Source organism: Dermacentor variabilis, chromosome 11, assembly GCF_050947875.1.
Source record: "Dermacentor variabilis isolate Ectoservices chromosome 11, ASM5094787v1, whole genome shotgun sequence".
Taxonomy (NCBI): Eukaryota; Metazoa; Arthropoda; class Arachnida; order Ixodida; family Ixodidae; genus Dermacentor; species Dermacentor variabilis.
In genome coordinates this window covers 110158213-110172023 of record NC_134578.1, presented here as the reverse complement: position 1 = coordinate 110172023, position 13811 = coordinate 110158213, and the positions used below count along the sequence as shown (strand labels likewise).

Sequence of the window (13811 nt, the reverse complement as noted above, 5' to 3'; positions counted from 1 at the left end):
AGTGCAACAACAGTGTTGCACTTACTACGGCAAGTCGGATGGCGCACATCTCGTCCAAGCTGTTGAAATTCTGAAAATTAATTAGAAGTTCACATGCCTCGCAATCTCACCGGCTACAATACGTAAATTACAATATGTGCCATAATTATTAGAAGCTTATTAATCGATTTCTGAATAGGTCAGGTTCTATCTCGGAATATTCCAGCTTAATGAAAAAAATTCAACAGAAAGCTATTGTAAAATCCATAAAACTTAAAATTATTAACCCCGCCTAAAAGCAAAACCCCCAGATAGATTTCAGCAGCATGCTTTATTTTTCTTTCCACAAAGGTACGCCGAAGAGCGACGTATATCCGAAAGAGTTTTAAAAGACGAAGTATTTTAAAATATACGGAGAGCTCTCCTCAGTGTTATTTCGGTATGTCTTTCGGAACCAGTTCCCAAACTATCTGAAGCTTGTCGTCCGTGACATATCCTTCGCGTTCGAGATCATCCAAGCGAAATGAACGACCTGGAAAGTACGAGCCTCTGCTACTTGATTCTTCGGGCCTCGCATTGCACAAAAGATTGTCTCCAGTTTCAACTAGAAACTGGCAGTGCTTGTCTCTTGATGGATGTTTGATGGTCAACTGAATTTTCTGATTGAAAGGCCACTGAAGAAATTCATCCAGCACTCCCTTGTGTAGCTGCAATCTAGCATGCAGTAACACATGCTCTCCCTCTTTTCTTAGGTGGACCCCTGGGGACAATTGGTAGCCACAGATGTAAACCTTTTCATTCTGGTAAAGATGAGAGCCCTTTGAATGCGCGCTCTCTTTCGTGGCTTTGAATTTGTTTACAAAAAACTCATATCGCCTAACGCTGATTGTGTTTAGGGCCAGCTCTTGTTGTTTGTTTATTGCACTCGACCCACTTCGCTGCACGCAATTTTTCGGTTCAGCAATTCGAGGAGCACTTTCTGCCACATTTCGACAGATTTCCCTGGTGGCACCCTGCAACTCCTTTCCAAAGGTCGCCTTTAGCGTATTCTCAACTTCACAAACTTTTTTGAACATGTCGGCGTGAAAAATTGAACTTTGCCTTAATTCCGCTAGCAAATTGCTTGCTGTATTTTCTTTGAGCTGTTCGACAGTTCGCTTCGTGTCCTCCAAAGCTTCCGTCAGTGTCACATTTGAAAAGCTTATCGACCCTTCAAGCTCCTGCAGCATTTCTCTGTGACCAATCAAAGTTTCCTGGATTGCTGCAGAGCAGCAATGGGTAGCTGCAGCTTGTGAAGCTACGTTCTCAGACGTTCTACTTTCATTTGCTATCTGTAGCAGTGTTTCTTTCATCGAGTTCATGCAATGTGAAATCTCACTTAGGCGGTCACTGTGGTCATTACTATCTGTAATAACTTGGTCTAGCCTGTTGTTCATTCCACCTACTCGCACGTCCATGCTTGCATTGAGAGCTGTCATCACTGCTATGTTGTCACTGTTGGGCATTTGTTGAGGTCTGGACGTCGCTGATACCACGTGGTCGCTGCATTTGCTCTGAAGATGCGCGCGCACATCTCTACGGAGCACGACCTTCGAACATCTAGGACACGAAATAGAGTGGTGGTCACAGTCATTGCAAAAATGCTTGTTTTGCTCCGATGCAGCTAAAACCATGTCGCAGCCATGCCTTTCATTCCAGCATTTCACCTGAAAAAAGAAAAGAAAAACATGAGTTTTGAGGAAGCTGCCATATTAGACTAAGGTTCATAAATAGGGCCTTACATTCATACATTATGTAATGCATTAGGTTATACCTAAAATTTTTTTTCCAATATTTAAATGTTTTATGCGCCAGAACCAAGATTTCATTATGAGGCACGCCGTATCGGGGGAGTCCGAAAAATGTTTACCGCCTGGGGATCTTTAACGTGCCAACAATGCACGGTACACGGGCTTTTTTTGCATTTCGCCCCATCAAAACGCGGCTTGCGCGGCCGGCATTTGATCCCGCGACCTCGTACTTAGCAGCGCAACGCCATAGCCGCTAAGCCACCATGGCGGGTATCAATCAGTGTTGCAAGATAATCGCTATAACAGTGCACTGAAAATAGTTTGAAACCAAAAAAGATGTTAAAAAGATGATTATGAGAATTTGGACGAAAATTGTGGAAGGGAACGTGCTCAGCCCGTTTGGTTTCTACTTGAATCTCTCTAAAATAATTTTGTTCGTGTTAGCAGAATCATTTGGACTTCGAGGGTACACCTGAGTAACGTTTTCTTAAAATATCTTCGCGCGCAAGGACTTAAAGTGGCATGTGCTTTGAGATTATCATTCTCTCAAGTCGCTGCCTTGCCCTTGAACTCAGATCCGCAGTTCTATGGCATGTATTCGGGCCGGCCATGGTGGCTCAGTTACCGCGGCAATCTGTGTTTCAGAAATAATCAAGGGTTCAGTTATTGGCAGCAGCAACGACATTCTAATGATTTTGGAATTAAGAAAACGCGGGTGCACTTTGTGTAGAACTTTACGTATTCCATGCACTTTAATTGATTCCGCCGTGTGCCACTTCCCCCCCCCCCCCTACACAGGGCAAACTTTAAGCCCACTATAAATTACGGGGCCACATAACAAGGCAATCTGATAAGCTAACCACTGTGCTTCAACAAGTAACCTCGCTGAAGCTACCATTTTGACAACCGGCTTTGTCTTCGTCAGCGCATGAACTGCTTTCCTTAATTGCGTTTATGTACGCGTTGCTCAGTCTTCCCCATGTTCAGTCAGGGAAGAGGTGTGCAAAGGAAGAGAATTAAAATTATTCAAGAGGGAAAAAACGTAAACAGCGTGAAAAAGTTAAGAAAAGGTCAGTTTCGCCTGAAGAAGAAGCATTGAGCTTTGTGCTGTAGGAGTTGATATACACAGGAAACAGGCAGCGCTACTGCTGTTCATTCTCGAAAAAAGGAAAACCGGGGTGACAATAATTTTGCGGCAGTACCCATCTCTGGATGAATGTCTACATTAAAACAATTAACATTCAAGGAATGTAGCGACACGCCGTATAGCATATTAAATCGTACAAAGATAAGGTGCTAGCATCTTTCGGCGTGAAATAGATGTTCATTTGCGTTCCTGTGAAATATGCAGTGCAGTGATTCAAAGAATTTCTAGAGGACGACTCATCATTGCCTTTACGCACGCTTTCGGAACACATTCGCATATGCCGCTTTTTACACTTATGCCTGCCGAAGACATTGTTTTTAGCGACGAATTTTATAGACATATTTGGTAGACAATACGCGCTTCAGTTTCAGTGGTCTGTAGCGCCATAGCGCTGGAAGCACTGGAAACTTAAGTTTAGGCTGCATACAGACCGGCTCCAATTGATTCTCTGTGATCCACTGGGACGACGTGGCTCCTTTCCTGGATCGCCCGAGTTCCGTTGTGCCCGGCATTCATTTCACAATGAAAAGGGAAAACGAGAAACATGCTGCCTTCGTGGCAGTATGTTTACCAAACGCACTACAAAGGGACTTCAAACCAGTGTAGACAGGAGGCGAACCCACACAGTTAAATACTTCAGCTTAGACTCTGCTCACCCGTTTGGACACAAGTGCTTCGTGGCGGCTGCACCCGTTCCCCGTGCGTTATGCATCTGCTCTAATCCTGCACAGCGGAAGGAAGAGACGTCCAAAATATGGCAAGAATTATTTAGTGACCACTACCCTTCTCACTGAAACTGCAGGAATTCCAATTTTCTGTGGGCGGCAGAAAAATGGCGTCGGAACAAAAAGGAAAAGCGCGCACGATGAAGTAGCGATACACTAGAAATAATTTTCAACAGCTACGGAGTAAGAATTTCCCACATACCGTCAAAGAAGCTAAAACAGTAGCTTGTGCGCGTGAAAGACCGCCTGAAAAATTGAAATTAAGTTATGGAGTTTTACGTGCCAAAACCACTTTCTGATTATGAAACACGCCGTAGTGGGGGACTCCGGAAATTTGACCACCTGGGTTTCCTTAACGTGCACCTAAATCTAAGTACACGGGTGTTTTCGCATTTCGCCCCCCCCATCGAAATGCGGCCGCCGTGGCCGGGATTCGATCCCGCGACCTCGTGCTCCGCAGCCCAACACGAAAGACCGCCTTGAGATCTCAAGATGTCCATATGTTATCTACAAAATTCCGTGTAAGGGTTGCGATGAGTCCTCCATTAGTGGGAATGGAAACCTCAAAATAAGAATGCAGCAGCATCAAAACGACACCAGGAAAAGAAACGCCATGTCGAACGCCTTGGCTGAAAACTATCAGAAATCTAATCACAGGACAGAAATCCAATCACTGGGCCCGTATTATCGCTACTGCGAAGGGTCCTTCCTGCTGCTTTTAGAAACTTTATTCATTCAAACAAATAACGATACGATTGCCTAGGCGCGGGGCAATCTCCCAGAGATATACAACCGTACACTGCGCCACCAATTTCATGTACAGATGGCCCCAGCGCCCCGCTCTTCACTGTCAACAAAGGGCCCCTACGGCCCCGAAGCATCAGAAAGTTTACCTGTTGGTGTCCTCGTATTTAGACGAGTGCCCCTTTTTTTCATTCTTACAGTGTTCTGCCCTGGCCTGACGCGCTTTTGTCCAACCTTGAAATATAGGCCTGATGGTAAGTTAAATATCCGGAGGAATTTTCATGTTTGTAGCCCACTTAGAATCTTTGGAAATATTTACTTATCTTTTGTACTAGCATAGTACTTACAGGAGGTTCGCGATCAGTTTCCCCGATTCGCTCGGCGAACTAAGCAACCCAGTTTGGTTGTATTTCAAATTAAGGACATGTTATGGGTAATGTGTAAACTTTTACAGCTGATGATAGCAGTAGCGATTCGGTTGCCTCGGTGAATAGCCTTAGCTCGGCCTGGACAAATGTATCGACGGTTTTAACGTGACGATGAGCGTTCACTCTACAGCATTTATAGCCGGCGGCGCTAAGCTACGCTCAATCTATGGAGTAGAGAGATGTATCCGCCGCTGGTTAATTAAATAACCCCAGGTAATAGTGCAATTTAGTAAATTGGTTGGTTGTCTGTCAGTCAATACCTACTACCATATGTCCGTTGCCAGAAAAAAAAGCTCATGAAAAACAAGAAATCTCACACCTGTTTGCAAATTACATGACGAAAATGAAATGAGAGCCCGTAAATAGTTCAATACAGCGCAGCGTAATAAAGACAGATAGGAATGCGACGGAAGGAGCGCCGTGTAAGAGCCGGAACTCAGTGACGGATGCGAGCAATGATACGGGAATAGGAAGACGACAATGGATGAATTGTGCCAGACTTCGTGTAACCTTCCGTCATGCATATTCTGTAACGCAAAATTACGCCTAAATTCTACCATACACCCGCCACATACACAACGCCGCGCCAAACTATTTGCCTCTCTCGACGCTTTCACCCAAGAAATATCTGTCAAGTACCAGGAAATATACTATTTCGTGTTCAACCTAGCTCACACATGATTCCACGGCTCTGCTCGGACATAATCGCTATAGCTCACAGCACACGCGCATGCCGCTTTATGCACCCCTAAATTTAATTCACTTCGTCGAAGGTTTTTGGGTAATATAAAGGTGGGAGTTCTTATTCCTGTATTTTCTTACCTTGCGCCTGAGTAGGTTTTCCAAAGGAAAATGTATCCACTGAGCGTCTTCTTCATGAAACTTGTCACCGTCGAGTGGGCAGGCGGGCCCATCATCGAGTAGGCACTGCTCGTAGCAGCTTTTGCAGAGCACGTGTCGACACGGCAGAAAAGCGGTCACTCTGGGCAGCACACCGCACGCGTCGCATAGTTTGTTCGTCGCAATGGGCTCGACAAAGCACAAAGGTCTCCAGTCTAGTTCCTGGGTAAAACCACAAAGCGTGTAGCGCTGGCCTTCGGAAGCCATGACGAACAGCGCATACGTTGGGTGGCAAACGTGAGGCCGAGGTTTCTGCGCAAACTTCGAAACGCCGTCAGCGCTCCGCCCTCGAAGCTGTTACCAAAGCCACTATCACTCCGATAATTCTGCACCGATTTCCTGCACCGAGTTGAAGGCGCCGCCCGGGCTTTGGCATGGAACAGCCTGTAAGTTATCTACTTGCCGGCTGCATCGAAGATTCTACGGACAGCTTTATCGCCTTTTCGAATGGTCGATATATAAATGTCTCGAACGTTTGGACAAAACGCACTCCTAAAACAATTTTTCGTGACGTCAAGGACCAACTTAATATAACAAGGGCGACTACTCTCCACGATCGGATTATCAGGCCTGCGATAGTGGCGAACTCGGAATTAATTTTGACACCATGGTGTTTTTAACGTGCACCGAAATCTGAGTGCACTAGCCTTTTTGTATGCCGCTCTCATCGAAATAAGGTTGCCAAGGTAGGAATTGAACCCGCGATCTCGAGAAATGCCATAGCCGTTAGGCTACCGCGGCGGGCACAGACGTGTTCACTTGACGTGCGACCGCTTCCATAGTGTCGCCTAGACTGTACGGTGTTTTAATGCGACTTCACATGTACACGCGCTGCGTCAGTTGTCCGCTTGACAAATTTGAATGGAATTTATTTTTTTGAAATAGCAGAGGCCTACCGCTTGCCCGCAACCACTTTTTCCTTGCTTTCTCACGTCATCTTTTCTCATCTCACGCCCTCTTGCTCTGTACGGGAACTGCGAGAGTTCAAAGGCTGTAATTCACTCGTTTCGCGACGGTATCGGTTCTACGTATTACCTCCTCTCCCCTCTCATTTCTATAATTCCGTACACATGCCCTCGGGACTCGCGTGTTCTTGAAAGGTAAGCGCTGCAGTTTATGCAGTGCTTTTGACGGGGGTCATGGATAATTGCAGCTTTCAAAAGGCTCTTGTGGCGACACCCAGAAATCTCCAGAGGGCATTGTGGACTTGCACACGATGGAAAGGCCGTTTCTTGCGTCGACGTTACTGTCTGCCATGCTCCTGCGATGTAGATCTACACTCTAAACCACCTGTGGCGCCCTGTGCGTGTGTGTGTTTCATCTTTGTCCTCCGTCATTTTAGCGCCTTCACTTCAGATCATGCTTAACCAAAACGCCCAACTATCCATCCTAACGTCAGGCGCGCTTACAGCTTCGTGCATTGCGCGTGTTGGTTCTTTTCTTTTGTGCAGTTTGTGCGGGTCCGTGGAGCCGGTTTGTATGGTGGCAAGTTGTTGGGCAGTGGATGCATAAACCGCACGGGAAAAGGCAGTGGGATGGACATATTCTGTTTCCAAGAGACGAGAAGCGGCAGTAAACGTGGATGCCGGCAATGTGCTGCGACAAATGCCAGCCGTCAGATGCTGACATAATCTTTTTAGATCACATTATTACCGGTATGTGCGGTTCTCTGGTGGCTATCATTGCAACGTATCTACGCTCATAGGAAAAAAATGCGACAGTTAACGTCGCAGTTTCACAGGAAAACGCTATTCTAGTATGCAGCTTAAGCTCACTGCAGTTGCATCCGAACCGTTGTTGCCCAGCTTTTAAAGACAAATTGGTTCTTCGAGAGTTACGACCGCTTTTCCGTATCGGGTGTGTCATAGCCTTCGTAATGGACTGGATTTGTGTAGCTTAATATAAAGTGGCAGTTTCGCCTGAAAGGCGGAGCATCGATTGCAATAGCAAATTATTGCACAGTTGTACGAAGTAAGGATAGTAGTTTTATCAGCCGTGCGAATTTCGGAAAGTTACCTGACTAACTGAATTAACAAGCATGGTGCCAGCGCGCAGAGGCATACATGATCACATCACACTCGATGACCGCGGACGCTCTCTGTCGAAACGTTGGCGAGCTCAAGAGTAGCAGCGAGAGAAGTGACCTCCGTGCTCTCTATCGCTTTAACGCAAACTGAGCGGAGAGAACATAGCACGGACAAAAGTATGAGCCATCTGCAGGTCGCATTCAGGATGCGGCGCGCGCGGCTCCACACGGCCGCCCGAAGTTTGCCGTTGCTGGCAGAGCAGAAACCGCCTTCCCTCGATCGCGCGCTGCCACTCCGTTTTCCTGTCTTTCGAGCGCTATATTGAGCCGCGATCGTAATTTGCCTAGAACAGTATGCAAGTCGCTTTCAGAATACGGCGCGCGTGGCTCCGCACGGACGCCCAAAGTACGCCGTTGCTGGCAGAGCAGAAGCCGCCTTCCCTCCATCGCGCGCTGCCACTCCGTTTTCCTGTCTTTCGCGCGCTAGATTGAGCCGCGATCGTGAGTTGCCCAGAGATGGGCAAAACGGTTCACTGAAGTGAGCGCCTCGCAACGAGTCAGCTCACTGAAATCAACCGGTTCATTTGAACGGCTCACGGGCTTACTTAAATATGTAACCTGCTTTACCCATCGTCTAGTTATTTGGATTTGAAAAAGCGATATATGCGTCGTAGAAGGTGCGTGTTGTAAGTACTTAGGCTATGCTTTGTGACTAGTTATTACTTTATTATTTTGAAAGTGTGAAATATCTCATAGCGTGAACGCTAATCACGCGCAAGCGTATGGGTGCTATAGCGCGCACGAAAGTATGGCTTCTCGGTGCGCCTAGATGCCAAGACTGTCCACATCACAAATCGCTTTCAAGATAGGGCTCGCGCGCGGCCGTGCTATCCGCAACGGCCGCTGGTGTTGTTCGCCTCCCGCCCAACATGAACACGTCACACTGAATGGCCGCGGACACTCGCTGTCCAGACGCTGGCATGGGAAGCGCGGCCGCACCAGCGAGCGAGCTGACATTCGTGGTTACTACAGTTTCAACACAAGCGGAGCGGCGCAAACTCAAACGTATGAGCCGTCGGTTCACCTAGACTCTGCCCCCAACGCAGATAACTTTCAAGAGAGGGCCCGCGCGAACGTGTAGCGCGCAGTTGCTGCCGCAGTACAACTCCTCCCTACGCCTCCCGCCCCACTGTGAAAAGATGGCGCGTGTTACTCGCTTTCCTCTCTTGCGCGTGCGAGATTGATCCGCCATCGTCGGCTCGTCGCACGCTTTCACTCCCACATACAGAATATGGGGCGCGGGGACGATGTTGTCACGAGACGAACCCAGTACGTTTTTTTTTTTTTCGCAGAGAGCACCTGCAGCAATGCCAGAGGCGGTCAACCCAGCGCGCCTGGGCCTACTCCCTTCTAAAGCGACATTTGGCCTCCTGCTCTTTCCCCGCTTCGCTCCACGAAACCTACATTCCTCTAGGTGGCACTGCTTTGTCACGCGCTTGGAGAGTGATCAGGTATTTCTATCGGAAAAAAACATTGATTCCCAGTGGAGGAAAAGAAGTAGGAAGCTTACCAGCAAGTATGCGCCCTGTATGGTGAGCAACATGGCAACAAGGAACGTCAAGCGAAGGTCAAAGACGCTGCGATAATCTCATGGGTGGCGGCAATAGAAAAGAAAGCTTCTATGAGTACCTACTTAAGCGGAAGAAAAAACGAAATCAGGAGAGAAACAATTTATGATATCTCAGAGGAAAGCTCGTTAGTTTTAAAAGCGAGATCAGGATGCCTTAGAACACGAACTTACAAAGCTAAATATAAGAAGGAATAAGGAGCACGTCCTTGCTGCGGTAAAGCTAGGCAAACGATGGAGCATGTTTTATTAGAATGTGAAGATATCTGCACAGTGGCCAATATACGGATAAAATAAATAAATTATGGGTTTTAACGTGGCAGAATCACTTTATGATTGCGAGGCACGCCGTTGTGGAAGACTCCGGAAGTTTTGACCTCCTGGGGTTCTTTAAGGTGCACCTAAATCTAATTGCATGGGTGTTTTGGCATTTCGTCCCCATCGAAATGCGGCCGCCGTGGCCAGGATTCGATCCCGCGACCTCATGCCCAACACCATAGCCACTGCGCAACCACGGCGGCTGAATTTAGGGATATCTGCCCTCCTTGAAGTCCTTGGGCTCAGCGAGAGCAGGAGGAAAGCAAGCATGTCCGCAGTAGAGATTAGTAATCGGCGATTGGAAGATTGATGGAAGTAGGGAAACGACAAAGAACGGGGGCGTGCAAAAACAAAGTTCACAATAGGGGTTCAGAAAGTGTGGTTATGTAAGTTCATCTTGGTTTTCTTTCTCTTGTTTTCAGGATAAGTAGGACATTAAGTAATATAACAAGAAAGGCTTCGTGGCGGAACCCACAAAGTTCCAAGCAGAGCACTCGCAGCATCAGGATCCATCCATCAATCCATGCATCCTCAGCGCGATACTTTCCCGGGGTCGCGAATCTCTTTTCCATCGTCAGGCGCTTTATCTGGCGCTCTATTCTTTCGTGGCTTTAAACCTGGCTGCATTACAATCGACAATCGCTTGCGAAGCAATTGTGATTTGATTAACGCTTTCACGCGTTGATAATTACGGAAAGGTCTGTATCTCGAACTTTCCCGTTTTGTACGGAAACCTTTTAACGCGATAGCGTTAAGGAGCTCGTGTCGCAGAAAAGCCGGTGTCGTGGGTGTCGGCGTCCGCGGCGTTGGCCGTGAGCGATAAATCACGGCAGGCACTTCATAAATAAAAAAGCAACTTCCAAGATGGGCTGGGTGGGAACCGAACCAGGGTCTCCGGAGTGTGAGACGGAAACGCTACCACTCAGCCACGAGTTCGATACTTAAAAGCGGTGCAAAAGCGCTTCTAGTGAATGCGGTGTTGTCTTAGAAACGTGCCGTAGAAAGTTATACTGCGGTGTATATCGGTAATTATGAGCGTGTAACTTACAGAAGTCGCGAAGAGAGGGGGTTAACCGAGAGTCCCGATTTTTATTAGTCATATCATAAGAAGACAACAAACACTGACACCAAGGACAACATAGGGGAAATTACTTGTGCTTAATAAATGATATAAAGAAACGATAAGTTAATGGAAATTAAAGTGGGTGAAAAACAACTTGCCGCAGGTGGGAACCGAACCCACAACCTTCGCATTTCGCGTGCGATGCTCTACCAATTGAGCTACCGCGGCGCTGTTTCCCATCCACTTTCTTGGGTATTTATGTGTACTAGTAGATCCCTGGGAGTGTCAGCCAGCGCCACCACTCACAGACCTTGGCGGCGGACGTGGAACGTCTTTTTTGCCGCAGGCGTCACGAGAACGTGATCTTTTGGGGTGAAGGCAACTGGTCAATAAAGCCACACATGCTACCTGAAGGCATCAATGTTGCCGCATGCGAGGCCCTCGTTATGTAATAAACGAGAAGAGAGGGGGTTGACCGAGGGTCCCGATTTTTATTAGTCATATCATAAGAAGACAACAAACACTGACACCAAGGACAACATAGGGGAAATTACTTGTGCTTAATAAATGAAATAAAGAAACGATAAGCTAATGGAAATTAAAGTGGATGAAAAAACAACTTGCCGCAGGTGGGAACCGAACCCACAACCTTCGCATTTCGCGAAGGTTGTGGGTTCGGTTCCCACCGAACCTATCCTAACTTATCGTTTCTTTATTTCATTTATTAAGCACAAGTAATTTCCCCTATGTTGTCCCTGGTGTCAGTGTTTGTTGTCTTCTTATGATATGACAGAAGTCGCAGTTACACGAGTAGCGAAGTACGTTTCCGCTACATTTCTTCTGCGCTTACCGCACACGCAGAGCCATCTTGCGGCAAACACAGAAGACCCCCTCCTCTCAATGTACGGCGCTGTCCCGACAGGTGGCGCGCCACGCGCGCATTGGGGCTGTGCGGAGACCCGTGCCAGGCGCGTCGCGGCCCCTACTCCCTCTCCCCTGACGACGCTTCGCCGTGCTCCCTCACGGGTTGCAGAATCAAGCGCCGTTCCTTTCTTTAGATTACTATCTATCTCTCTGCCCGTGTCGATCACCACGTTTGGGTGGCGTAGATCGTTTCCCCCTCCGAGACACCGAGTTCTTTGGTTCGTTCCGTTTGCTGAGGCGCACGTTTCGTTGCCGCGCCGAACGCTGCGTTGCTCGACGCTCACCGCGTGAAATGTGGGCGCAAAGTCCGATACGGGGCGCCTCGTAAGTGATCGCTGCGACGTAGCGCATTGTCTTACACCCCTTGGCGGGTCGACGGGAACGCTGTCGCGTTCCACTCTTGAAGGCGAAGCTTAAGCGTCCTCCAATTTTTTTAGTTTCTTGCGTTTAGCGTAGCCCCATTTCAGACAACATTTTGTACCGTGACTTTGGTCTGGCGCTTTGAAGAGCATTCGGAGGGTTGTTGCTTTGGCCGGAGTGGTCTGGCGTTGATTATCCGTTGTTCTAGTGGACCTTCTCAGGGCCGAGCAGCAGGAAAGACCACCTGTTGAAAAGCGGAAATGCCTATCACTCCAATCAATGAACGACGTGAGTCAACTAGCGCATCCAATCGTTCGAGTGGCGTCGGATAACTCAACTTCTTGATGCATTGTGTGGCGGGAGGGGAGAGGGGTGCTGTTGAGCCACATTGCGTGCCTATCATCGCGGCAATGGGCGCTCCCCCCTCGCCCCCTCTTTCTTCTGAAGTGGTGGCCCTTGTGCTGGCCTTCAAACACCCAATGCGGAACCTTTTCCGTGGGTGGAACTGAGGAGTCCGGGAGCACAAAGCAGCACGACGAATCCAGTGACAGCCTTCAAAATTCCACAGAACTGCTGACTCCTTGCGGTGGAAGCCAGCTGTATGCAGCTTAGACTTTTCCCGCGATGAAAGGGGAAGTTGACGCGGCTGACGTCAGGACGGGCCTCGCGTCATTCCTGCCGACGAGGTGTCGCCAAAGGGATTTAAAGGGCCCCTCACCAGGTCACATAGAAGATTTCAGATATACACTGGAAGTCGTTACGTGCCCTCTAGGAGCATTCTTTCGCAATATTTTTTCGAGTTGGTTCATCAATAGCCTAGATGGAAATATTTTAGTGCCGCGAACCTTTGGCCCACTGCCAAAGGAGACACTCTCACCACATACTCCGTCTAGCCTCTGCAAGAGAAATTTTTTCCCTGCGTTCTACCATCTCGCAACTCAAGGATGGTGTGAGGCATTCTTTTCCCCGCTTTTTCTTTTTTTTTTCTCCGCGGCGCACTTCTACTGACGGCGTCACGCGCGACCTGTTGAGTTCGTCTCCTTTCGGGCAGCACACGATTTTGCGCGTTCTGCATGAGAGCTCCTGACAAGGCGTATAAGTCAGTGCTAAGCGTATACTGGTGCAGACACAAGCGGTTCGTACAGCGTGCTCGGAGGGCGGGGACATGGTGGAAAATAACGTATGTACGTTAACTGCACGCGCGACTGCATCACGTGGGAACAATTGGACAAAGCGGAAGCAAATCTTTCTCTCTCTCTGCGGTGCGAAGAAAAACAAGAACGCGTAGACATTCGGTTTGTGTGTTTTATTATTTCTCTGAACTATAATTCGTCTACTGAAGCAAGAGATTACGCAAATAACAGACGTTCCATTGAAAATTCAGTGCCCTTCCACTCTGTGAAGAAGGACGACCAGTGAAGCTGCGAATGTGGGCCCCTTACTGGCGAACTGCACCTCCGCCGCGGGTGGGTCCGGTATTGCAGTATCTTCGGGATCGGCCCATGTATGAAGAATTGTTGGTCCATGTCCACGTAGACGAGATCCTCGAGAAGCTAGCCATAGTCAGCTTTGCTGTAATAATTCGCACGGTCACGTGTTACTGCAAGCGACGTCACAATAGTGTGATGTACGTAGGCGCACTTGTGCGATATACGACGTCTCTCCGGCTGGGAGCGCGGCGCCCACGAGCAGAAGGGCGAGCGATGTTCAGTTCAGATGTTCAGATTTCAGTGGTTTCCGCTGCGCGTAGCGATGAATACTTAGCAGACAGGATCGTTAG

The 13811-nt window shown here is 48.2% G+C and overlaps 1 protein-coding gene across 2 annotated transcripts; it reads right to left on the bottom strand.

Annotated features, from left to right (window-relative positions):
- Nucleotides 1–291: 291 nt before the first annotated feature.
- LOC142563080 (uncharacterized) lies at nt 292–6122 on the bottom strand. Of its 2 annotated transcripts, XM_075673600.1 has the most exons (3): nt 5636–6122; nt 3573–3639; nt 292–1685 (listed from the first exon to the last, which is right to left on the bottom strand). In XM_075673600.1, exons 1-2 carry the CDS (start codon nt 5918–5920, stop codon nt 3634–3636), a joined length of 291 nt encoding a protein of 96 aa, XP_075529715.1. In that variant the 5' UTR covers nt 5921–6122; the 3' UTR covers nt 292–1685; nt 3573–3633. The 2 variants fall into 2 exon arrangements, with proteins under 2 accessions (XP_075529715.1, XP_075529714.1); XM_075673599.1 differs by lacking the exon at nt 3573–3639 and having other exon boundaries at nt 5636–6113.
- Nucleotides 6123–13811: the final 7689 nt, after the last annotated feature.